This window comes from Clavelina lepadiformis, chromosome 1 (genome assembly GCF_947623445.1).
Source record: "Clavelina lepadiformis chromosome 1, kaClaLepa1.1, whole genome shotgun sequence".
In the NCBI taxonomy this organism is placed as follows: Eukaryota; Metazoa; Chordata; class Ascidiacea; order Aplousobranchia; family Clavelinidae; genus Clavelina; species Clavelina lepadiformis.
The window spans coordinates 9,403,711-9,427,520 of record NC_135240.1 but is presented as its reverse complement, the minus strand read 5'-3'; the positions used below and the strand labels follow the sequence as shown (position 1 = coordinate 9,427,520).

The window sequence follows — 23,810 nt, the reverse complement described above, 5'->3', positions numbered from 1 at the left end:
TTTTAGCTATTTAAGGTTTTATTGGAGTTAGGTTTGGATTAGAGGGTACATTTAGGTTACTATATTATAAAATTTAAGTTAGGTTAAGAGGAAACTGTGAAAATAGGTTCGAACACACGATTTTTTTCGGTGAAATACTGGCAGCCAATATACAAATAGCCTAAATTTGAAAGGCGATATACATTCAAATGATAAAATAATTAATAATCTTTCGAGTATACCGTACAGCAACTAGAATGTATATACCCATAAACCTATCAAATGGGTAAACACTTACATATATCAGTCATTTTCTGGCAAACTGTATCATTGCAGAGTAGGTAATACACTGCAACTGACTTGCCAAGCGTGTGTCAATAAACAGTATTGCTAGTTTCAGGCTCTGTTGTTGTTGCCTGCAAAAAACAGACCTTTTCCTCAAACTGTACAACAACACAGTAGGTCGACTGAGAGTTATGTGATTGTTTCGTCACGCAGGAGTGACCATCTATTACCTCGCCCTAGTCAACCGCGTTACATTACTTTGTTGACGTTAAAGACGTAATAATCTCAGTTGACTGTCCTGTATCTTGATGTTTCGACAAAAAGCTGATATCAAATTGTTATTAACAAACTCAAGGTAAGGTTAAGATTGCCACGCTAGTAATGGGTGACGCGTGGAGCAAAGATTTATAATGAAATAAGGTCAGTAAGGTGTTGGCCTTCGATGTTTTAGTTTGATTAGTATACTGTACTATGTTTTAACTGTTTGTGGGCAGTCGGTGCTTTGAAATTATCATCTGTAACGTTTCGGTGTTGTGTCAAATCTCTCCCGCATTGTGAAGTCATCGATTCAATTTTGATTGTGGTTTTGAATCAGCACAAAACGAGTGCGAGCGCAGTTAGACTATTGAATATTAAACACTGGCATATTGAATATTTGGGCCATCCTGAGAATTAAAATTGAAAGTTTGAACAACGTTCTCATAATAACTGCGTTTGCGGTGAAGTTTACACCCAGCTATAAGTCAAAGAAATAGCTATAAGAAAAACTAACAAACAACTCTCTTGTACTTAGTAGTGAAACGCATTTATACCCATCACAACTACTGTCGTGTTACAAAGAACTATCGAGAATTCAGTCCTCAGAAGAAATGAAAGACGAAGTGCTCGTTGGGCAAGCTGCTAGTCTATGGCAAGCCATACTAGTCAAACTACTGCTCCTTTTCTGCTGCGTCAAAACCGTAATTGCATTTGAATTTATGACGTCACTATGGCAGGGACGGGTTTTGGTACTACAACGGCACTTGGCAAACATTTACCGGTATTATTTCAGAAAAGTTGTTCGGTACTCTGTACCAGTACTTTTTGTACCGTGGGTCTTGCAGGCAATGGCAATTCTGCTCTATTATTACCCCGTTACAGGGTACTCAGGGTCAAAACATATGTGATCTCACTCTTTGCGACTTTACAAATATTTGTTGATTAAAAATGAACAGCAAGCACAATACTGAGGTTAAGGTTGAATTAAAAAACAAACTTTTAAAAACACAATTTTCAAAACCTTGTAATAATCACTTAAATAGTATAAACGATTACTGTTTATGACGCCAAGTAATGCTGAACTTTGTCTGATTTGAGGAAGATGTGAGGAAGCTACAATTATTGCACAACTTTTTCTTAATTGCAGCAGTTCTTTATCGTCTTATCAGTTACAAAGTCATCAAATTAAATCGCCTATTATAGAAATGTCTAACAAACGCACATTTACCAAAGCGTCACTTAACAAACAACCAGAGGCCATTGTACTTAACACAGGTTGATCTACCTTTCCACTTCTTTCTTTTATGTACGCAGCTGAATATAGTTCTTGGGCTGTGGGCACACCTGACAGCTTGCATTAAAAAGTTACTGTCTGCAAATCAAGGGCATTCAGTAACCTCGTGCCAAACATCAAAAGTTTATTAAAGCAACTGTAATTCTGGACTAAAATGGTAACACGCCAAGTAAAACTTAAAATCTTACCGAAGTCTACCTACTATAATTCTGTAACTATTATATTATATTATAGCGATATTATTTAATTTTTCCATTTAACGCCATGCTTAACGATAAGGGAAAACTGATAGCAGACTTTCACCTAGCAATGTTAAAAACTTTTTTCCATCTTATACTGGTATACCTGATGAAGCAAGCTGATGGTTGCGAAATGACTTGTCGAGCAAATAAAAGCTAACCACTGAAGTGCTACTATGACGTGTGGAGGTATGACAAATTGCCAGTAAGATAAAAAAAAAAGGCTGCCACTATTTCGCCAGAAAAAATCGTGTGTTCGAAGATATTTTTCACAGTTTTTTGTTAACCTACAGTAACTTAAATCTTTTTAACATAGGAACCTAAACCTAATCTAAATCTACCTTCTAATATTAATCTAACTCCACTAAAACCTTAATTACCTAAAATCACCATTTTCAATGCTCTTGTCTCCTAAACCCACCGCCTATCTTTAACAACAGGCTAAAAGTCACTCTCAAAGTAAAATTATGTGACTTTAGTAACTATGTTTGTATTACTCGCAAGATATAATTTTTCCATAACATATCGTAATTTCTAAGCAGCTTACAAACAACTTCGTGACAAACGTTTAAAGTTGCGTTTCGTGTCACTCTTGTCTTTTTTTCTTTATGACGTGATTTTCTGTGCTGGCTTGTAACAACTGCCTATATACACTGCAATGGTTACACCCATTATAACTACTCTTCCAGCATAACCCGGTCTACTTTGGGCCTTCATCTGTCTAGTATACAAGTTGCTGTTTCGTGATGTAGTTCTAGTCTTAGTGGAATTGGAATATAGTGCGATATCAATAAAATGAACATTTTCATGGACAAACTTAGTGAGTTAAATGCAAGTTTACTAATATCAGAATTCTGGCAGAAGATTTCACGACCAATAGATAGAAGATTCATTGATTATAGCCAAAACAATTTAAGCTATAACCACGTAACCATGAACTATAAGTTTAATTCAACACAAACCGAAGCACACTAAAAGGTGCAACATTTTGTTACAATAACCAACAACATTTGGTTATACTACCATATATACTACAAAATTAATCGGAAGACAAAAGAATATTTTAACATTTCCAAAAAGTGTTAGTTAACTTTCTTTTTGTGCAGAAGTGCACAAACAAATGCTGCATTTGTATGCAAGACCCCGGCTATCCAAATTGTGACGTTAACTAGACTACAAGAGCACTCGTTTTTCCTTTTTTCTCTCGCCTGTCCACCAACAGCCACATTTCAAAGTTACGTTCCAGATTTGTTTATAACAAAATTTTGCCTCGTGTAACCAAACATTACTTCTCTATCAAGATGCTGAGTAGTAAAATTTTAAGTATTTTTATCCAAAAGAAACGATTATCATCGGCCGGTGATTACGGTTAATCACGCGACAGTGGTTCTTTGTTATCTCGGTCGCGGCCCAATTTCGGATGATTGATTTCGGTAGATCGCTGTTCCTGTTGATATTGGCCTACTTTAGGTCTCAAAATTAAGAAATTTTAAATACAGTAGGCCTACGTCTCAAAATTCTGGGCGAAAATATCGTTACGGTTTTACTGTATTTTAAACGAAAAAACACCGAACAAAACTTCAGTCAAAGAAAACTGGGCGAATCATTCAATCATCCAAAAACTTAAAATGAAATTTTCAGGACATGTACTGAGAAGATCAGCCTGTGTCTATTGCTAGCCAGCGATTTAAAACAGATATGGATTCAGTAGGCCCAAGCCCTATTCATATAATATAGTTAGGCTAATTTGCTTTGACAGAAAACTTGAGTGATCCTTGCAACACGTATAATAGGTATAACAATCAATTTGCCAAAATTTAATGTAGTCAAGTTTTGGTTGAGATAAATCATGAAAACGTTCCCGGTTCGTTCCAAAGGGATGTTAAACGTATTGCTCAATGTATGTTGTAATGGTACCACAAAACACCTATATACATGGCAATGGCATACGATTACGAACGAGCAGCTAAGTAAGATCCTATCCATTTAAATTTTCATAGTTTATTTTATAGTTATGTAATTCTTTTGCTAATACTACGTGTCTGTCTCTAATTTTTATTACAGTAATCCACAATTAGTAGAATCCGTTTGAATAACTTTACGACATTAACCACTGTAAAACCTTTTTATTACTAAGTTATCATTTTTAGCCTATCTCAGAAATGGCATTCAAATCTTATTGTACGTTTGGCGTCCAGGTATAAAAACAAGCTGGTAGCTGTGAAGTTCTCACGATAGATTGCTTGCAGGGCTTTAATAAAGAGTGGACAATAATAAAATCGGAGTATGTCTAGCAAATTACCAAGTACCAATTGGCAATAAGATGGTAAGTTCTCTTCAGCCTTTCCTGATTTAAAAATACCTTAAACATTTCTTCTCTAAGATATAATTAAGATCATCTAAATCTTAAATTTTAGAACTTTAGATTGTTTATTGATGTAAGTTAGATCCTAAAGCAATTAAGCAGTGTTTCTAAACCGCAGTTTAATTGTAACGCAAGCAGTTATGGTGACCAATGATCTTATATTCGTGCAACTCTCAAAATTATCCCTGTTTTAAATTTACCTTTGCAGTAAAGAAAGTTTAGAATTACTTATTTTAATCCAGAATCTCGAATACACATGCCGCCTGCAAGAACTGATATAATGCTGCTGCAGTCATGATATGCGCTGCTCTCCGCCTACTGACAAAGCATAAAAAATTAGGTTGCATAGAGCAAACCCACTTAAACTATCAGTCCAATGTGTGTCCAATAGTCTTTATTTAGTTAAAATTTAACTTTAGATCGGGCTCGCCAGCCATTGTACTAAACAAATATAGATCTAAGGAATAGTTTGTTTTCAGACGTTTTGAAATGGGTATGACACTGCAAAGTTGACGTTACATTTTCCCTTCCATTTCAAGCCAAGTTTAAAATGCCAGGGTAATGGCATATGCAGTGGTGGGACTCAAAAACACCGGTTCTATGAACATAACCGTACAGGACTTCACTTTCAACACAAAATTCGACAATTGTTTGTAGGCTAGTCAAATTCCAGAAACCGATTTAAAGATTTGCCTGCAAAGTGACGTTTTTACGTTCACTAGGCGAATGTTTTTCTTATTTGTAAGCGTTTGCGAATCATGGCAAATACAATACAGTAAATTATATCAGCCAACGTTTCCTTCGTCCATTCAGCATATATACAGACCAGGGTATTTATATTCTTATAAAGACTATAGGTATATAGAGACTCTGCACTAACTGAAGATGTTCACAGTCTCACACACGCAGCTTGATATCACGCAAACGTGTTATACGTCCATTCTTACACTGAACTGCTGCCCACCTACCTTGACGTCATGTTGAATAAGTCGAATGTGCTTTGGACTTATGGTGCAACTATGGCGATGGTAATAGCGAATTGTAATAAGTTAAATAATTGGCAGTTTAAGAAGCGATTGTGTGTTCTCCAGTTAGATGAAGTGTAATATTTAGAAAGCTCTATTATCCTTGGTTAATCATGTCATGCAACCATTGAATTCCTAAAGCGACATATTTTACCCATTATATAAGTGTTTTCAAGTGGCGTCACATTTTAGAATGTATGAAGTTAGATGTTACTTGTGATAAAGAACCTCGGTGACGTAGAATATGTTACATTTTAATTATTATTGTAAAAATACTATCTATACGTAGCATGATACAAGTAACATGTCGTTCGCTGATTGGCACATACAGTGATATAAAACCTTAGGCTTGGTTCAAACCGCTCTCTTTTTCCCTTTTCGCTTATTCATCATTCAATTCAAGTGATAGCTCGATTCGGATTGAAAAGCGATATGAAATTGGTTTCTGATGTGACTACGACTATATTTTGGAAAATATAACAATTTAGACTTCATGAATGTTGTGCTGACTTAAAGAAACAATCAGAGATAGCATATGCAACGGAGTCGAAGATAAAATAGTCAAGGAGTTCTAAAAGAAAGACTGAAGCTTTGGGCTTTAGGCCAACCTAAAACAATCAACATCTCCATACAACATTCAAATAGTTGTAAAATATAATTTAATATTTTTTTGTAATGTAAAAGTTCTTATAATGCTCACCTGAGTGAAATGTTTATAATCCCATACCGAAAACGTTTGTTGGTTTGCAATTTAAAAAATAGTCGGTGACTCGATGTAGGTGGGTATTATATAGACATGTGCAGTAACCGAAAAAACTCTGCCGGCTGGAAAAAATGTATAACATAGTTCACAAATGGCTCAATATGTATGGCGCCTAATCTTTTTGTTTGTGATGATATACATTATAGTTTAGGGTTGCGGTTGCCTTACGTCAGGATTTTCCCTGACGTGTCAGGGAATTTAGCGTTCAAATCTGCGTCAGGGAGAAATGGTAAAACGTACTTAAAATTCGGGGATTTTTTAAATTGTATTTTAGTCCAAGTTGTTTTAGTTTGCCACCTTTATTCAAACTTTTTCTAGGTCGCGAACACTCTCAGCTCGTCAACATTGTCTGCTTGAAATCTATCTGCAACTCGTTTATGACGTAAGTTGTTTACTACCTTTTAGGATAAGATTTAAGATTTTTAAAAAAGAGATAAGATGACCATTGAGAGAATGAAAGGAATTTTAACGCTTCAGTACAAAGCATGTCTTGTGGAGAATTTTATTTGTTTTTGAAGTCCAACAAGGGCTAGTTGAAAACAATGAGATCTTCGGAAAAGTACGATTGGTATGAAGGAGAGTAGAGTATTATTCATAAACTATTATACGTTCATTACTTGTAATTACTTTGTAGCGTATTTTGTAAAAATTTTGGGTTAATTTTCGTTTTCATAAAGGAAAAAAGAAAACTTGCATTCGTGTTTTGCGATGTAACATCTCTTTGCTAATTTTGTATTGTTTCGTGTTTATCCTTATTTCACAAAAAAGAAATGGCGAAAATGTACTTTGGTAATATTCTAACGTTGGTCAATGCAACTGAGATAAATTTGTCAGGGATTGTGCATTATCAAGTATGGTAACCCTATTATAGTTAATCTACCCAAAATATTAATGGAAACAGTATCTTAAATTCTTACATCGTTTGGGGAAATTCCCGTTTTCATGTTCAAGAAAAGAGTGATGCAGATGCAGCACATGTTCATGGCACTGGTCCCTATAAACTTTAAATTTATCGTGTTGGTTAATAAAGATCAGTGGTTCATAATCATAACTTCATAAGGCTTCGCCTTATTTTTGCTGCTTATTTCTCACTGGAAAAATTGTTCGTTCAAAGCAATTTTTCACAGTTTTTATCATTTTTTTGTTAACATAATTACCTATAAGAGAGTAAACTAAACGGTTTAGGCTAAATCTACCTTCTAATATAAATCTTATACTAAATTTCCGATTAAACCGTAAGTCCTTAAATGTTTGCATAACCATTCTCATATATAACGGTAAATTACCCGCCTATGTAGCTGTAACAACAGACTGTGTGACCTATTATTGCTGAAATAGCCACATCCTTTAATTTCTAAGGTGTATCATAAACAGAAGTGAGCTCAGCTTTTTTGAGTGATGTTCTTTTTTTTATTATAGGAACGAAACCATGAGCGTACTTCTTTTCATGGGTTATTCGCTCGTCACTTTTTTTTCACAAAAATGCTGTGAACGCGCAAAATGGATACAAATGCTTGGATTAAAAAAGTTTAGGTTTTTGGGCTGTTGTAAGACGATGCTTTTATGTAGTGAATAAAAATTGACTGCTTTGAGACTAATTTCATGCACAATTTTCCTTGTGCAAAGTTAATGGCGAAAAAAAAACAATACAATACACAACACTAAGTGTGTCTGACCCATGTAATGGTGGTTCGATATCAACACTGTTTTTAAGCCAACAACAATGAGCCAAGTTGTCATTAGACTGTAGTAATTTGTTTCACGTTGCCGTTATTTTTATAACTCAACCAATATATGCTTTGTGAGTAAAGATTATTGAATTAAATGCAATTCATAGGAGGTTGTTAATACTTTACTAGTCTATTAATCATTTGCGGCATGTGTGACCAAAATAAAATTTTTCAGCTTGAGATTTCATAAACTTTCCTATAAAGTTTACAACAAATACTGATAAGCAATTACAGTTGCAGTTGTTCACAGGTTTAACAATGCAAATGCATTACACACGAATGTGATTGATGTTGGAAAATGCACCAGAGTAAAAATAGTTCTGCTTAAATATACATTATATAATACATGTTTGCTTGGACTTATACCACCGTCCAACACTAAGATTTCTCCAATCGCAAATTTCTTTTAGAATGGTCACAAGTCGAAACCGCTTGGTGGTCATTCATTTTGTGTTCAGCCTTAAGTTCTTCACCATCATTGTAAATATTTGATAAATTGTAATGTTCGATACTTGCTCAGTAACAATTGTGAATTTTTCAGCTTGTGTAACATTTTGTGGAAAAAGGCTTTTTGTCATAATTTAGTCTTTTAGTAAGCTTTAATGAATACTTTGTATGCTAACTAGCTATGTTAATCATTATGTTATTTCGTTATCTTTCAATACAGGTATTTGTGTAGAAATTAAGACAAAATGTATCAATCAAATTAAAACTGTTACTATCATTTTAAAACTACTTTTTTAGTTACCATTACAGCAGCATGTCTAAGTTTAAGACCAAAAAGAAACATCAAAAAAACAACATTGCAAAGGCTACAAAAGATATTATTAGTAAACTTGCTATAAACCTGGAAGAAAATAATGAACAAATTCATCACGTGGCACCAAAAATTGGAAGAAAAGAAAGGCGACGTAAAATGAAATTGGAAAGGAAATTAAAGAGAAGCAAAGCTAGCACAAAGACCAATGATAATAAAATGTTTAATAAATTTGGAAGCAGAAAGCGGAAAAATTTTACCAATGCAGACCATGGGCAATGCAAGAAACAAAAACATGATGTACCATCTGTTAAACTACACAAAGAATCAACTTCAATTAAAGAAAACACCAGTACTGGCCTAACTATGGACAAAATTGATCAAAAAGAAAGGAGGAAAATCAAAAAACAGCAAAAAGAGACACTGAAGAAAAATGAGAAATTATTAAAACAAAATACAGAAGAAGACAAAACAATCAGTAAGCTCGAGAAACTTATGTATATTAACACAAAAAAGAAGAAGAAGAATAAACTGCCATCATCCTTTGCTCTGGATGGTCTTGATTACCTGCTGGATGTTGTTAATCACACCAGCAATCTGTCTGAGAGTGACATGTCTGGAAAAGAAGATGAAGGTTAGTGGTAGTACGTTGAGATTAAAATACTTATTTAAATTAACTATATGTGCTTAGTATGTGGTCTACATTTTAGTAAAATTCCAATTAATCAGTTTTAATTAGGCGCAAAATATTTCCATGGAGGTGCAGTTATCTTTTATTTTAACGTGTTGTAAATTTGTAACCATATAAATACATGTTTTAACTACATGTTTACTCTTTAAGTTTTTTTCTCGTTTGTAATTGATTTTTTTGTTTTACTTAATCTAATTCTTTTTTACCTTAGTTGGCTCTGAAAACACAAATAGAGAGGAAAATAGTGATACACATCACAGTGATCAAGATGACAACCTGATAGATTGTTACTCAAATGATGAGGTTGACAGTGAGTATGGAGGCTCCAGTAGCGTGGAAACCGACGACGCTGATGATGAGATGTCTGATACCTTTGAATCCGACATTGAAAGTGCTGAGGACTATCAGTGTGAAGAAGATTCTTCAGTAGCAAATGAAGATAAGGAGTTGAAGGATTGTGATCTGAAAAACACAAATGAAGAACAATATGCCTCTGTGTTACCTCCGAAAAACGTTACAAAAACTGAAAGTAAATATATCCCTCCAGCTAAGAGATTGCAATTAATGACCACCGATGATGAAAAGTTAAGAAAATTAAAACGGCAGATAAAGGGTTTATTAAATCGTCTCAGTGAAGCAAACCTCCATTCTATCTGTTCAGAAATCCAAAATATTTACCACTTAAATAGTCGTGCTATTGTTACGGCAGCTTTGACAGACTTAATTTTGGTGCAGTTTTATACGCCTGATCCCATACCTGAGCGCTTAATCACAGAATCAGTAATGCTGGTAACTGTTCTCACTCATAATGTTGGGATTGAAACTGTTGCACATTTTATTGAAACTGCTGCAAAAAAATTAAATAACTTGCTTCAAAAAGAAAATTATGGAAGTGGAAAAGAATGCAACAATATTCTCCAGTTAATTTGCAGCCTGTATGAGCTAAAGGTCATTCAGAAACAAATTATTCTTGATCTCATTGATCTGTTTGTGGATTCATTTAAGGAAAAGGACATTGAACTAGTTGTGCTTATTTTAAAAGCGGTTGGATTTCAGTTGCGCAAGGATGACCCCGTTTATCTAAAACGCATTATCGAGACAGTTACTTTCAAATCTACCAAAATTGCTGCCCAGGAATCCCTGACTCGAATGAAGTACATGTTGGATGTTCTCACAGCAATAAAAAATAATAATGTTCGAAAAATTACAGGTATTCACACAAAATTGTGTAGTTTCCTAAGTCATTGAACGTATATAGTTGACTTATGAACTGTTGCCTTTTGATTTGTTTGAATTGCCACTTCAACAACCTTAAGCAAAATATTTTATTTTTGTTTAAAGAGTATGATGTTGATTTAATAAACAACAGAAGAAAGAAAGTGAAAGCAATCTGTCAGAAGGAACATGATACCTTTCCAGATGTCAAATTTCAGGTTAGCCCAGAATTCTAAAGTTACAATTCACATTAGTAAATCTGTAGCATTGAAATGAGTCTAAAAACTGAGTTTAAAAAATAGGATCTTGTGGATGCTGAAACAAGAGGAAGATGGTGGATTGTGGGGAGTGCTTGGACCGGTGCACCCATGTTAAAGGATGCAAAGTTAGAACAAGGAGACCCTGGTGAAAAATAGGGCCATTTTGATGCTACTACTTTTAATGCATTTGCACTAACACTAGGGGGTAGGGATATCAAAGTCTATTCTTGGAATTGATTCCATTTGGCTCACAAAGTAATCAGTTGGAAATAACTCTTAAATGCGGAATCAAATAACCGTACGTCTCCCTTACCTATCAGTTCTATGTTTTGGAAATCCATCAATTCTCTAAGTTGGAGTCAGAACTGGAATTGTTTTTTGATGTTTTCAAATTTGACACCCCTAGCTAAAGCATTGTATTTTTGGTTATTTAATTCTGTAGTGTGGTAGCATTAGAAATATGCCGTAAATAGAACAACTTCATATTTATTCCGTGATTTTTAGGATCCATGGTAAATTCTAAGCTGGTTAGAGCAGGAAAAAAACTTAGAATGAATACAGACGTCCGGAGAAAAATCTTTTATGCAATTATGTCATCAGAAAATGTTGAAGAAGCATTTCAAAATGTCTTAAATATTGGTTTAAAGGTAACTTAACTATTTTAAACTTTGCTTTCATTTAATAAAAGTTATTTTCATGGCAGCTATTTATCCCGTTCATCTTTATTATTAATTATTCCATAAAAGTTTTCTGCAAATAGGGCAAGCAGTTACGAGAAGTAGCACATGTCACAGTTGAGTGTTGTCAGCAGGAGCAAACTTTCAATCCGTTCTATTTTCATTTACTAAAGAAATTTTGTCATTACGAAAGGTCAGTTTGTATGTTGATTGAACCAAACTTAGCCTAAGAGTTACCAAAAGTAACTTCTGAATTGATTTCAATGAAAAAAATTCAGAGAAGGGGTGTATGCATTTTCGTTTTAGTGTGTTTTTCATAAACTTCTGTCATTACTAAAATTTAACATTGTTGTGTGCATTTGTTGTTCAAGATGTGGATATAGTAGAGTGTTTCTTATTGCAGGCAGTTTGTGATGTCTGTTCAGTGCTCAATCTGGGACAGGTTTAAATTGCTGACATCTATGTCAGTGCAACACCATACGAACATAGCCGCTTTATTGTCAAACCTGATATTGGCAGAAGCTATTCCATTAAATTGTCTTAAGGTAAAACTATAATCGTGTTAACTCTGTCTTGAGTGAGTATTGCAAAGTAATTGTATTTTAAAAATTTGTTGCAGTCATTAAGACAATAACAGTTCTTTTTCTTTTATTTTTAGACTATTGAGTACACAGAAATGAACGCACAGACAGTATCTTTCTTGCGTGAAATGTTGTATAACATTGCAAAGAACTGCACTTCACCATGTCAACTTGATAGCATATTTGGCAAGTTAGCAGCAAACAAACAATGTTTGGCCCGCCAAGGTCTCAGACTTTTTCTTCAGCATTTTATGATAAGAGATCCATCCTATATAAAAGATCATGGTGATGTTCAAGATGCTCTTGTTAGAATGGATGAGAGACTCGCTGCAGGAAAAGCTAAATTATATAACTAATAAGAAAATTGTTGGTTTGTTATTGCTGGAACAAACCACATTGTAAAACAATGTTATGGCCAAGTGGTTTCATGATACAGTAGCGTTTATTTTCAACATTTTTTTCTTGAGGCTTTTGTGTGGTATTAATGATACCTTTATCTAAAAGGTGTTTAACTGGATGTTTAAAAAATGCTATGACTCTTGATTGGTGATTGACGCTGAAAATATATTAGTAGCTTACGTTGTAACACTAATTCACAATTTCAGTCCCTTTTTTGTCTAATTTCAATGGTCAGAATGAAACATACGTCTTTGTCTATGCAATACATGTTTATTGTTTAGATGCTGTGAGATAAGTTTGTTGTTATGGATTTTAAGTTTTCATTTAAAATGAATGTTGAAGACGACAGCGGTGATGACAAAGAAAAAGAAAGTCTCAATAGCTCTCAACCTGACTCTCTTATTACACCACCGTGTATTTGCTATTCCATTAAGGATATCCTGGATAATCAAAACTCATTTGATGATTATATTTACACAATTGAGAGCATCAAGATAAATGAAGTTTGCTTATATTTCATTCAGCCATGCTTTGAAAATATGTCTCTTTCTGAAAACAACGAACAACCAGATAAAAAACCTGAAGGCACCAAGCGCAACTGTTATGAGGAACCAACAAAATGCAGCAGACTTACACAAAGCAATGTGCTTGACACCTCTGATCTGGTACCAAATGTTTACGAAGGTGGATTAAAAGTATGGGAATGCACAATTGACTTAGTAAAATTTTTACAAGGCTTGGACCTTGATGGAAAAATTGTCTGTGACCTTGGTTGTGGCATAGGTCTTCCAGGAATATGCGCTGCTGCAAAGAATGCAAAGCATGTGGTTTTCCAAGATTTCAATGACTTTGTTATCACAAAAGCAACTGGTATGTCTGTCATTCTGAACAGTTGGATAAATGAAAATGTGTTCAAAATAGGAAGTAATTCAGAACGGGTCGTGGATAATGAAGAAATAGATGTAAGATTCAAAAGTTACATCGACACTATTAAAAAGGAAGATATTTCCAAATGGAATAAATTTGCATTTATTAGTGGAGACTGGAGTACTGCTGCTAGTGCTATTAGAGAGAAGGTTGATGTAATCTTGATGGCAGAGACAATATACAGCATTTCTTCCTATGAAAAGCTTCATGATCTCATTAAAAATATACTTACAAAAGAAGGGGTTGCCTATGTTGCAGCAAAGTCATTTTATTTTGGTGTCGGTGGTGGAGTCCAACTATGGACAGACTTTGTCAAGAAGAAAAACGTTTTTAGAATTGATTCTGTGCAAATAATTGATGCTCCCCTGAAGCGTGAAATATTAAAGATGTCTTGGTTTTAAATATGTAGTAAACACAATATTGCCGATCACCCAATGATGTAATTGCAATCTTTCGTGAGAACTTTGTGGGATAAGTTTTCAAAATTTATTCAGCACAGTAAGACTTTGTTGAACAGTAGTGACAAAACTTTTCTACTTCAGCTGCAGATTAAAAACTTAAAAAAACTTAGAACTGGCTAATGAGACAAAACAAGCTACTGTACTTGAGCAACAGTTTATTTATTACACTGATAAATGCTGAATAATTCTGCGTGCTCTCTCTTGCTTTATAACATTATTGATACTTTCATCATCCTGTTCAGCAAAAAAATTTTCAGCGTCCTCAATTGTTTTTGTTTTTGCAGAACCCTTAGCTCCTTGCAGGTAATCCAACAATGTATTAAAATGGATGTCCGACACTGCATCTTGGTTGTATAAATTATGAAGTAGCCATACTTGTCGGACTTTTTTAAATGACCAATTATTTCTGTCTTTTCTCCAGGTTTCCAGGTAAGCCAGGGCAAAATCTTTTGCGGATTTAATTTCTTCTTTTTCATCATCATCCTGATCTTCACCTGACGGCTTAGTTTTGGGTTCCTTTTTTCGTTTCTGTTTTTTTGGAGGTCGGTGTGAATTTGTTTTGTCATTGCTTTTGGCTGTGTCCTCTTCTGAAACAACATGTTCAGTCACATTTAAAGTGGCTTCATCAGGCTTGACTGTTTCGATTTTACCATCATTTTCTGGAGAGCCCATGTCAGTGGTTTTCAGCATAGCTTCAAAGGCACCAGGTTCTGGATACGGTAAAGGTTTAATATTTTTCTTTTTCCTCTTGCGCTTTTTTGGTGGCAGTGAATTATTGCTCTCCAAATTTGAATTTTTCTCACCATTATTTGCTAAATCTTGTTCTTCCGTGGGCTTTAAGTTACTTTTAGGATTTTGGTCGTCATTTTTCTTAATATCAGGAGTGTCTGCTTTACGCTTTTTCTTGTTTCCACTTATTGAATCTGATTTAGATGTCTTTGGTAAAGGCGTCTTCAGAGTCCCATTATTTTCTGGACTGAGTTCAGTTTGTGTCCTTGTTTTAGACTTCTTGTGATGGTTGTCAGCCTCTTTCTTCTTACTTTGTTTTTCCTTGGCCATTATTACCATTAGCTATTACCATAAAAATCCTTAGCACCTGAAATGGGTAAAGTTGTAATGAAAGTATTGACATGTCCATACCTCTGACGTATTAATAACAAATAATAAAGCACATAAAAACCCGACTTTGAGTCAAGGATAGCACAAACAAATAAAGACATCCCTATATAGATTGAGCAGAAACTGCACATTGCCAAACAAAAGAATGCCTATATAAAATGTGAAAACATGCTCACAACATCATTTAAATGGAATTTATCTTTTAAACAAATTTAAATATACAGCTTAAGTCCAACCAATAACAATCCAGGATGAGATTTGTGGAAAAAGTAAAATTGTGCTGTGCTTGTTGCAATTAACAATACAAACTTTGGAAAATAAAACATCAATATTAAATTAAACAACTGAGTGGTCAACTAAATATTTTTCTTCAGGTTTGATAACAGTTTCATCTGCAAGATTAACGATCCATCCAGGTGAAAGTCCAAAAAAGATTTGTCGAGGATCTTTCTTCATGGTGAGCATTTCAAACTGCTCATCCTCCGTAATATCTGGAAGTACATAACCATACTTCTCAGCAAGGTTTTGCCGTTCTTCCCTAATCTGTACAGGATCAGTCAAATATCCCCTAGTTTTAGGGTCCGTGTAATACGGCACCAAGTCTTGAGGTGGTAACATTCTCTTATGAATCGGTTGGCCTTTCAAAAAGTATTCCACTGGGTTGCACAGGGCAAGGAAACTTGGCCGATCATAGAAAGCAGTTGTGATCGTTCCACCACATTTTTCAACTGATGCAATAGACAATTCATCAGCAATTTGGACTTCAATATTGACCTTTGCTTCAAATATGTTAGCACCCTGTTCAAGCAAATAAAGTCCATAGCAGTTAAACTCTGTCTTGTCCAAATTAAGAAATCTTGCATTTGCAATGGTGGTTACATCAATTGGATCGGATGGATCAATTCTTCCAAGATCAATCAAGCGCTGTAAATCCCACAGCGTAAATGGCAAAAACTGCCTCTTTAAATGCGTTTCCCTATTATAGCCATACTGGGGAATTTTCTTCTGAAATGGGGTTGAATATGAAAACCCAATGTGTTTTTTCATGTTGGAATATTTATTGTAGTAAGAATTTTTTAGATTTTTTCCGATGTGTTGTTTTCCTCTTTTAAATGAATAAGGATTCGGTTTGACATTGTCCAGACCAACTCTAGGTAATTGTTTCAAAAAATCAAAGTATTTTGATTGTGACATTCTGATATTTACAGCATACCCTAAAACTGTATAAGATAAATAATTGAAATAACTTTTAAAACTGACAATAAACATGCAACAGAATATGATATTAATGCAATTTTAGATAAAAGCATGAATGAAAAGTGTGGCAGTTTTGAACAAGAAATGACATGCAAAGACACAAATTTTGGCCTGACAACTTGCACTGAAGCCTTAGCTGTTCACACAACTAAATGTGCCATGTTTGTTTTTTATAAATAAGCATGAATGTGAAAACATTGTGGTAATGTGTGTGTGTACCACCACACTTTTCACCATGGAAGGCTTAGATGAATTAGACAAGATAGATAAATCTGAAAGTTAATGCTTTCATATTTTTACATCACCACCTCCTCCACCATCGCCAAGTTCATGTCATGCAAAGACTGTCGTTTGTCCTGGGTCGAAGATTGTGATACCATTACCCTAAAACGAATTAGAATCATCACATTTTATAAGTAATATTACGTTCGGATTTGCCAGTCATACTTTTTCGTGGGTTTTTGTTGCCCAAGTTGTGCAGATGCAAAAAATTGCTATCCTATTTCCAGTGGCAAAATTAACTTTGTGTTGAGAAGAACCAAAATTTTATATTAAATTTAATTAAAAGCTGGGTCAAAAAATTTTGCTTTGAGTTACCCCAACAAAGGGCAAAAATTACATGTTTTTTCACCTCAACACAAATCTAAATCACCTCCAAAAGGAGTGTAATCTCTTATTTATATGTATTTATATTTATATACCATAACATGGCTACAGCAATAGACCCATTCCGAGTTACTGTTACCAATTCCGAGTTTATAGCAGCATACTGCTACTCAATTATTTTAAACTTTGCTTGTAATGCAAGGAAAAAAATTACTGGTGTAATGCGCAGCAGATACCACACAAACGTTTATACATTTCACATCACATGTTATGCTGACCATATAACGTAACTTCATGTCGAACAAAACCAATGTGTACAATTCAAAGCAGTCTAAAATAAAAACTAGGAAACCGTAAGTTAATATTTTTTCTTTTCTATGTACAGAAATTCATATGTTGACCGCCTAAAGATAAACTTTTCAATCCGATGCCCAGAACCCTTGTAGTTTTAAAAAAGTTGGAAAACAATTTCCATTGTTAAGTATAAGCAATCAAAAAAATCTTGCCACCCAAAACAAGATGGTAGCCAGAGCTCGGAAAGAGTCTATTTGTACTGAAGAGTATTTATATAGGTTATAACTGTTACATAATTGTAAACAAAATGGATGGGTAACACCTGTGGAAACGAGTGAAAATGCCTATGGTCCCAGTGGGTTTATGAGAAAAGGGCATGGCCTAGTAACTCTCGAAGTATGCTGTAATACCTATTTCCAGTAAAGCAAATTGGCAAAGCATACGGTAACTGTCGGCGTTAGAACATCACATTTATAATAAAAATTACTTTTTATAGCATATAAGAAAATATCTAATTAAAAAATGCACGTACTGTAGAGAGAAAACACAAACCAAAGCTTCTTGCTTTTCTATTTTTTGAACAACAAAATCATTGATACTTATTTCAAAAACAATCGCCTTGGTAAGTTCTACGGTATGAATCATAATATTTATCCTTGGACTAAGAAAAGTCTTTGCACAACTTAAATTTGGTCATCACCTGACCTATCAAGTTCCGATTGGCATACATTTTTCATATTGCATTACCCGAAGTTATAACTGTTCATCAGGGTCAATCAATAGGAGCGAGTGTTGTTAATGACTATCCCAAAAGCCTTAGAACAGGAGGCGCATTACAAGCCCAGCGCTTTAATCACTCATCTACCGAGCCCCATGCTACGCCACTGTCTTCGCCCGAATCTTCCATTTAGGCCATATTCGTCGAATCTATTCAGGCTTAGTTTCGTATGCTACAGGCCCATTCCCAGCAGTTAGCACCATACTCTATTAGTCTATTCGGTTGAGTACTGTAGTCAGTGTTGCCACTCAAAAAAAGAAATTAACCCTACCAGCACACCTAAAAAAACCCTACATCTCCCTACGCAGTTTGAACAAAAAAAAAAGAAATTTTGGCAGTTTTATGGCACTTTATAACTACTTTAGTTTCAGTTCAAAAGCACCAGAACTAAAGTAGTTCAACATTTACTGACGTTTGTGTTTCCACTAATTGTGTTTCCCTTTTTAGCCTAATGAGTTGGTATAACTGTGTTTTTGGTGATCCATTGTACAAGTAGCGGACGTTTATACAAAAGATTTTATTCATTGATATATCTGATGCTTTATCACAGAGAATTGAAAAGCCTTTAGCTTCTTGTAGCTCTTGAATTAACCTTTCATGAGCATCAACAGCTAGACATTCTGTTAGTAGATATGTTGTTTTTGTCCGACCAGAGGTCATATCTTTTATTGCTTTGGAATCACTAGCAATATGCTTCAGGGTTGGTACTATGGGGATGGGGTGTGGTGGATTGGTTTTAGACTGGCCTGAGCCAAGTCTACTGTTTGACTCCGAGCTAATGATTGTCTTTGACTCCGTTGCGTTTACTGTCTCTATATTGCTTCTTAAATCAACACCAACTTCATAAGGTTTAGTTGTTATATTGTCCGAATAAGTTGTATCGAATTAGCAATATTTACACCATGATCCCACTTTCATAATAATTCAGTAATAACTTCAATTCAGCAGAACAAGGGAAATAACTCAGAGAAGAGAGAATTTCCAAGAGAGACGAGAGAAGTACTAGCAAGTCCTGAAGGGATAAGCCCTCGCAGAGCCTCGCCAGCCGGAGCAGCCAGGCCGCTTTGAACCAAGCTTAACCTTTTATATCATACACGTCAGCCAATCAGCTAACGCCATGTTATTATTACACTGCTACCCTAAAACCACGTATCGCATACATTCTACGTCATCTAAACGTTTCATCAAGTACACTTCAAACTTTACGCCGTGAAAACAATGCTACTTGAAATGCTTATATCTGCGTCCAATATGTCAGTTAGAAATACAATTTGTTTGAATAACAGAATTTACCAAGTGTAACACAGCTGTCTAAATATTCAATTTTATCTAACTGGAGAAAATGCAAAAACTTATGCAAATGCCAATTTATATAACTAATTGCCAATTCTATCATGATCCCCACAGTACCATGTATGACATGAAATTGAAAGAAATATTGCGTCTTGCAATTAAGGCCACAGTATTTAATTCAGCTTTGATGCAGCCTTGACTACTTGTGACATATTGCTCCATCGATGTGCTTCCAAGAACTTGTGCAGCATTTTGACAACGTTGAGCAGTTTTTGCATGCCTCATTAGTAGGGCAACCAAAAGTCAATATGGTCAATTTTTTTTACCTGCTCAGAATGCTATGAAACAAGCACAAAACAAATTTCAGCTTTGTACGACGTGTGGTATAGAAGTTATTAGGTCAGATAAAGTCAAAATGTTACGTTAGGTCAAAATACGGTCAAATTGTTTCGTTAGGTCTTTTTTTTAGGTCAAAATCTATTAAACTTGTAATTTTGTAACCATTTTGTAATATTATTCTTCCGTTTTTCTCTTTTCTTGTACCGCAAACAATTCCAGTCCCGCAAATTTTACTTAGAACCAAAGCCACAAAGAGAGGGAAGGCTTTTCAGCGCGTTTGGTGACGTCACGATGTGACGGCTTTGCATTTGAAACTGCAAGTTGTCAATCTTAATACGCAGAAACGAAAAAAAAGTCAACACTAGAAAAGCATTTTGTCATTTTTAAATGCAGCTTTAGATTAGAAAGTTGCTGTAGACATTGTAGAGACTATCAGTATAGCGTTTTTCAAAATGAGGTCAAAATTTAAACGTTTTAGGTCAAAATAAGGTCAAAAGTTAAACTTTTTAGGTCAAAATAAGGTCAATATTTAAACTTTTTAGGTCAAAATGAGGTCAAAATTTGCAAATTTTAAGGTCAAAATTTAAAATTTTTAGGTCAAAAAACTGGTTGCCCTACTCATTAGTTCTGATTTCCCAGCAAGAATGTTCTTGTCACAAAATTGACAAAATGCTTTTGATGCTCCCTGAGACGAAACTTTTAACCATCCTTGTGCCCAGTTTTCCTTTTCCCATTCTTTTCTGTAGCTTTGCGATCGAAACCTAGAATTTTTGGATCTCACCTCTTTGGGCATTACCGTTGTCAACTTGTCAACAACCAGAATTATTGTAATTTAATGATAAAAGTATCGTATTCAAGATCACTTGACTTGATCAAAACAAGATCACTTGATTCCTGTAATCCTGTCTGTTCAATCTGCTGATTCTGCTCATCTGCTGTCTCACAGTCTCACTCTCCAGTCTCCACCTGCTGGGCTTCTCCAACTCTTTTTGCAATTTACAATTATTAGTATTACCATAACCAAGACTTAAAACTAGGTCATCCCTGACGTACAGCTTCAATCTGACAATTTACTTAACTAAAGTGTCCATTGTTACCACATGAGATAGAACGCATTGTTTCATAATCTGATCAAACAACTCGTCTAGACCGGGAAAATGCATGTCTAATTCAACAATGCTAATTCATTAAAGAGCCGCAGTTTGGCCACCCCTATAGCTTAGACTATGTTTTTGTCATTATTCAGTAAATTTATTATTTGAATTTATTTTTATTTTACTTTAAACAAAAGGAAATCTATGAATAAAGGTGAAAAACCCGTAGGGTCACCCTACACCCTACAAAGGGCCAAAAAACCCTACCGTAGGGTAAAATCCCTACGAGTGGCAGCCTTGACTGTAGTAGGCCTACACTCATGCGTTGCACCAAAACGAGTTTGGTACTTCCCCTTTTATGCATTAAAAGCCTTATTAAAATATTTATATTAATACTAGGGATGGGCCGATACGAACCCAAACCCGAATAGATTCGCCGAATATCGCCTTTATGGAATATTCGGGCGAACACGAATACCAACAATGGCGAACCCGAATGCAATATTACTTATAAATTTACTGACTTTTCTAAAAAAAGATGATCTAGCTTCCCGACAATGCTAAACTAGAGTCAGCAGTACTTACAATGAAGGTCGTTTTCCTAAAGATTTTGCTTTTTCAATCGTTTTTTAAACACTATTTTTTGAAAGAAAGCAATTTGTTTATCGAGTACATCATTTTAGAAGCAAGACTTGACAACTTTTGAAGGAAACTCTATTGTTTGGTTCTAATACGAATAGATTCGGGATTCGTTCGTGTTGACCTTCATGATATTCGGGTTCGCACGAATCCGAATAATCTTCCTCGCAGCACATCCATAATTAAAACAGGACGTGTTATTGTTAATTTAACCGTTTGAACAAACCACAATAATAATAAAAAAACTTACTGTAGAAATTCTTTTGACTTATTTTGTTATGTTTCATCAAGTAATTGGTAATGACTACTAAATAAAGCCTAATTAAACTACGAAACTAATGTCGATTTAAAAGTAGTTTGGTTTATACACATCGTCTTTGTCATTAAAATTTTGCGGGCTTGCTTTTTAGATTTCGCAACCTTTTTTATATAGAGTTTAGATTTAAACATTTAAACATTTAAATTTGTTACATTTAAACTAACTGTAATATTCATCACTTGAAACACCACAAAGTTGAAAACAAAGCAACTAGCTCAGGAAACATAATTTATTAACAATGTACTAGAACGTGCATTGAAATTAAGTGAAATTACAATCTATCACAAGCACTCTCGTTTTCGAATTTCGATACCTCTTTTATCATCCATTTCACGTCACCTAAATTAAGTTGATGTTTTATGACGTTCACAAATCTTGTCTGATTTGAGACTACACAGTGGTGGTTCTGATTGGTTGGTTGGTCTAATGAACTCATTCTCCATTTTGCTCGTGTGGCTTGTTTTTATTCAGCGATCACAATGAAAAGTTTATAGCTTGTAGGTTTAATTAGTTTTCATTTGTTAAGTATGGCATAAAGGCCTACTGCAAGATCTTTCCTAAGTTTATCGATACTACAAAAACCGTGAGAACATTCCGAGTATACAACGTGTTATTTCCAGTGGTTGGCCTTGTAGATGTAGACTTAACCATGGATTCATGCATGACGGCAGCATGGTGTGGCACTTACAGACTTGGGCCAAACCTACTTATTTTTAGTCTTGGGCTACCGATTGCTGGTATGGGCAAAGTGAGGAATTGCAGAATATCATAGTTTAGTTTTCATATCCTATGATTGTGTTTTGCGGTAAATAATGCAATTTAAGTATCAGTGATGATAAGTTGGGTCTAGTCTAATAAATCAACAAAAATAGGTTAGCCTAGAATGCTAGATATGTCATTGTTTTGGTAAAGAAACTCACGCTTTAAGCTTATACCGGTATTGCTGCAGCGAGTTCGGGTTTTAACGCTTGTACATTCTGTTCTTAAAAAACATTTAAGACAATTGTAAAGGAAAATTTAAAACTTTTACCTGTCCTGAAAATCTGCACAAAATAGCTTATATAAATCACTTAGTTAATAAGTGATTTAAATAGTTTGCCCGCTACGTCTAACTACTGAATTAGCAAGTACAGAAATATTTGTACAACTGTTTCATTTGTATGGAGTAAAAATATTTACAGAACAACTGGACAATGATACTAGCCATAATGGAACGAAGTGTGACACCTGCACGACAAACGTTTTTCCTTACGTCGATTTATAATAATTAACAAAGATTAACTGGTGTTTTAAATGGCGATTTATAATAAATAAAAAGAACTCAGTGCTTGCTGTCATACCTAAATTTGTGTCTTTGCATGCACGATTTGCCAGACTGCAGAGTTTGGCAAGAGCACACCCAAGATTTTTTCTCTAAAAAAGGGCATTGCCCTCCAGGGAAAACCGGTGTATCCAACATATGTGGAACTCCAACTTTTGCTTCAATTTATACTGCAAAATCGGTATCTCTAACAAAAAAGTGGGAAACAACAATTTTTTCCCTGATTTCTATCGTATAGGACTGCATTTTGCCTGCACAAACACTGGGCAGCCTTTGGCCACGAGTAACAGTACACACCAGCTGCTTTTTTGCACACCGGAATTTTGCTTTTGCGCACCCAAGATCTCACCAAAAACTGCCATACTATGCAGTACAGATGATTTGTGGTCGAGAACTGCCACACTTTCCAGTCTGGGATTAAAGGAATGGTTAATTAGATTCTGAGGTAATAATCCCCTGAGATTTTGCTAATTCAAAAAAAAAACTTTAAATGCTATGCTTTTTTCCTATTCTTTTTTCTGTTAGAGAAAGTGCATAAGTTTTTGAAACTGCAAAGGATTCAGTTATATTGAAATTTTAGTGAAAATATCCCTTTATTGCGAAAGAATATCAATTATCAGCCTCCACTACCGATAATTTGTATATATCTACCCTAGAATATGTATTGGTCAATTTCTGTCAATGCAACTGCTTGGTAGCAACTATATGCTTGTATCGTACGGCTGAATCAATCGAAACCTTAATTCAATCATTACAAAAAATCAGCAATAACTACGTCAAAAACCCTTGGTCTACTCTAGGTTATTATAGAATAGTTGCATAATGCAATAATTAGTCTGGTCCAG

General features: G+C 34.8%; 4 protein-coding genes and 1 long non-coding RNA gene across 5 annotated transcripts; 3 read left to right on the top strand and 2 right to left on the bottom strand.

Moving 5' to 3' along the window:
* Nucleotides 1-545: 545 nt before the first annotated feature.
* Nucleotides 546-5,087, top strand: LOC143452946 (uncharacterized). Its single transcript, XR_013115127.1, has 3 exons — nucleotides 546-684; nucleotides 4,254-4,381; nucleotides 4,663-5,087. It is a non-coding gene; the product is annotated as an uncharacterized LOC143452946 (long non-coding RNA).
* Nucleotides 5,088-7,716: 2,629 nt separating this feature from the next.
* On the top strand, nucleotides 7,717-12,798 carry LOC143452894 (nucleolar MIF4G domain-containing protein 1-like). Its single transcript, XM_076954037.1, has 8 exons — nucleotides 7,717-9,329; nucleotides 9,598-10,596; nucleotides 10,728-10,819; nucleotides 10,904-11,006; nucleotides 11,366-11,508; nucleotides 11,622-11,731; nucleotides 11,942-12,083; nucleotides 12,197-12,798. Exons 1-8 carry the CDS (start codon nucleotides 8,699-8,701, stop codon nucleotides 12,473-12,475), a joined length of 2,499 nt encoding a protein of 832 aa, XP_076810152.1. The 5' UTR covers nucleotides 7,717-8,698; the 3' UTR covers nucleotides 12,476-12,798.
* A 25-nt stretch (nucleotides 12,799-12,823) lies between these two features.
* On the top strand, nucleotides 12,824-14,249 carry LOC143452916 (histidine protein methyltransferase 1 homolog). The gene has a single exon (XM_076954063.1). It carries the CDS (start codon nucleotides 12,824-12,826, stop codon nucleotides 13,844-13,846), a length of 1,023 nt encoding a protein of 340 aa, XP_076810178.1. The 3' UTR covers nucleotides 13,847-14,249.
* Nucleotides 14,047-14,974, bottom strand: LOC143452929 (uncharacterized). The gene has a single exon (XM_076954085.1). The coding sequence runs from the start codon at nucleotides 14,972-14,974 to the stop codon at nucleotides 14,069-14,071; it is 906 nt and encodes a 301-aa protein (XP_076810200.1). The 3' UTR covers nucleotides 14,047-14,068.
* A 28-nt stretch (nucleotides 14,975-15,002) lies between these two features.
* Nucleotides 15,003-18,139, bottom strand: LOC143452922 (large ribosomal subunit protein uL15m-like). Its single transcript, XM_076954072.1, has one exon. It carries the CDS (start codon nucleotides 16,292-16,294, stop codon nucleotides 15,362-15,364), a length of 933 nt encoding a protein of 310 aa, XP_076810187.1. The 5' UTR covers nucleotides 16,295-18,139; the 3' UTR covers nucleotides 15,003-15,361.
* Between the last annotated feature and the right edge of the window lie 5,671 nt (nucleotides 18,140-23,810).